The 2082-nt window shown below is 67.6% G+C and overlaps 1 protein-coding gene across 1 annotated transcript in view; it reads left to right on the top strand.

Moving 5' to 3' along the window:
- Positions 1–1753: 1753 nt before the first annotated feature.
- LOC102372850 (uromodulin-like) overlaps positions 1754–2082 on the top strand; it is a 9219-nt gene continuing 8890 nt past the window's right edge. Inside the window, exon 1 of the mRNA XM_014526160.2 lies at positions 1754–2070. Coding sequence (XP_014381646.1) covers positions 2040–2070 — 31 coding nt within the window. The 5' untranslated portion in view covers positions 1754–2039. The remainder of the gene's footprint in view (positions 2071–2082) is intronic.

Raw genomic sequence — 2082 nt, 5'->3', positions numbered from 1 at the left:
GGGGCGCGGATTGGCTGCCCCAGCTCCCGCCAGAAATGAAGCGAGGCGGCCTGATTGGCTGGTGCAGGGGAAGGAGCTGTGGTGCGAAGCATGGACGTCTGGGTTCCGTGAGCGGGAGCTAGCGCTTAGAGCGGGCCAGTGGAAGCGGAAGGCGGCCGGAATCCGGACGCCTGGACCCCCTCCCTGTTCTTGTTGGCGGGGAGCCAGGGCGCCTGTGTTCTGTGGGAAGGGGGCGGGGGGTGCTGGGAGCCCCGACGCCTGGGTTCTCTCCCAGCTTGTGGAGGTCCATGTGGAGCCCTTCTAGGCCACCGGGGCTGCCCCGCTCGCACTGGGGGCCCGGGCTCCAGGCCCCATGCTCTCCGGGGGTAGGAGTGGGGAGTCCCCGCCCTGAAGTTCCCCCGGGGTCCGCGCTGCCTAGTGGCAAGCGGCCGCAGAGGCGGGGACTGATGCCTGGGTTCACCCTACCTCCCCCTTCCCCGGATTTAGCCTGGGCCTGCAAGGGTTAACGCTGACCCAGGGGAGGGGGTACACCTCTCCCTCCCCGTCCGGAGAGCCAGGGCCCCTCACTCCCGATCACAGCCCCCGCTGTGCACAGCTGTGTCCTTGGCCTTGGTTCATGGGAGGAGGGGCATTAACCCCCCAGAGCTCTGAGCCCGTGTGTCCTGGGGCACCGGGATGAGCGGCCCCCAGCCGCTGCGTCCGAGTGCCACGGAGGGGCCCGTGGCCCACCCCAGAGGTGGATGCTCCTGTGAGGCTCCGCCCCTGCAGGTTTCTGTAGAAGCAGGATGTGGGCGCTGGGGTTATGCCCCCCCCACCTGACGCCTGGGTTCCGCTCCCAGCTCTGCGGCAGGAGTGAGGTCGAAGTTTGAGTGTTGTGAGGGGGAGTTGGTTGAGGAGGGCAGGACTCCTGAATTCTTCCCCCAACTCACTGCTGTCAATGCAGGCAGCCTTGTCCCTTACCAGTCCTTCTGCCTCAGTTTCCCCCTAGCCCAAATGGGCATATTGAGGAGCCTCTTGGCAGTCCAGGCAGGAACCACCCCTGCTGACTCTGCCCTGCCCCTTGTTCCCAGGTCTCCCACCCAGGGACCAACCAGGCCTGAGCTTGCTTTGCAGAAACTCTCTCTCTCCCCACCACCGCAACCCCATCACAGGGCAGTGGCTGGCTACGTAGGCGCAGGCCTGGTGAGGCCCTGGATGGGACACCTGGGAGCCAGGTGGGGCTGTGGTGAGCTTCCTTCCCTTTCCCCCACCCGCTCTGGAAGGGGTGGGGAGCAGGGAGCTGTGGGTGGCAGTGCAGTGCGAGGGGGTTGGGAGCCCTCTGGGAGGGCTGTAGGGAGAGGTCACCAGTCCCTACTTCCCCCATGACCCAGAGCTGGGAGAGGACCCAGGCATCCGGTCGGGCTGCCGCAGTAACCCGGTCACCCCCTGGCAATGTGTGGCAGATACTGTCGATCTATGCCCGTAGCTGCATGTCCGGATCAGATAGAGATATGATATGCCAGGACCTGGAGGCCGGCTGTGGCCTCCCCCTGGCCCCGGTGGAGCAGCACCCTGGCCACAGCACCCTGTCCTGCCCCACCCTAGAACCCGGACGCTCGGGTTCCCTCCGACTCCGGGTGGGCAGCGGGTCCGGGCGAGTTGCCTGGGTCCCACCTGGGGGCGCCCCGCCAAGGCCTTGCCCCTCCCCCGTGTTGCACGGTCTATATTTAGTCCCCCGCCCACCTCTGTCGGCCTGGGCCGAGGCCAGCTGGGCTAACAGCTCCGGGCGGGTCTCAGCCCAGCCCCCGGCCCGGCACTAGAGCTCCTCTACTCCCAGGCGTCCGGACTTCCTAGCACCAGTCCGGTGGGGGCACGGGCAGGACGCCTGGATTCTGTCCTCTGCACCTCCAGGTCCCAGCAGCGCCTTGTCTTGCCCCGCGGGGTAAATCTACCCCACCCGTCACAGCAGAGGCCCCGCCCCGCCCCGGTCCCAGCCCGCGCCCGGCGCTGCCCCGTATTACTCGCTCAGTGTGTCCGAGAGATCGCGCCGCTGAGCCGGCATGGACCGCGCCCGCCGCCTGCTGCTCCTCGGTGAGACCCGAC

This window comes from Alligator sinensis, unplaced genomic scaffold, assembly GCF_000455745.1.
Source record: "Alligator sinensis unplaced genomic scaffold, ASM45574v1 scaffold1892_1, whole genome shotgun sequence".
NCBI lineage: Eukaryota > Metazoa > Chordata > Crocodylia > Alligatoridae > Alligator > Alligator sinensis.
Note: the sequence above shows the minus strand (reverse complement) of the source record. Positions and strands in the feature narration are given on the sequence as shown.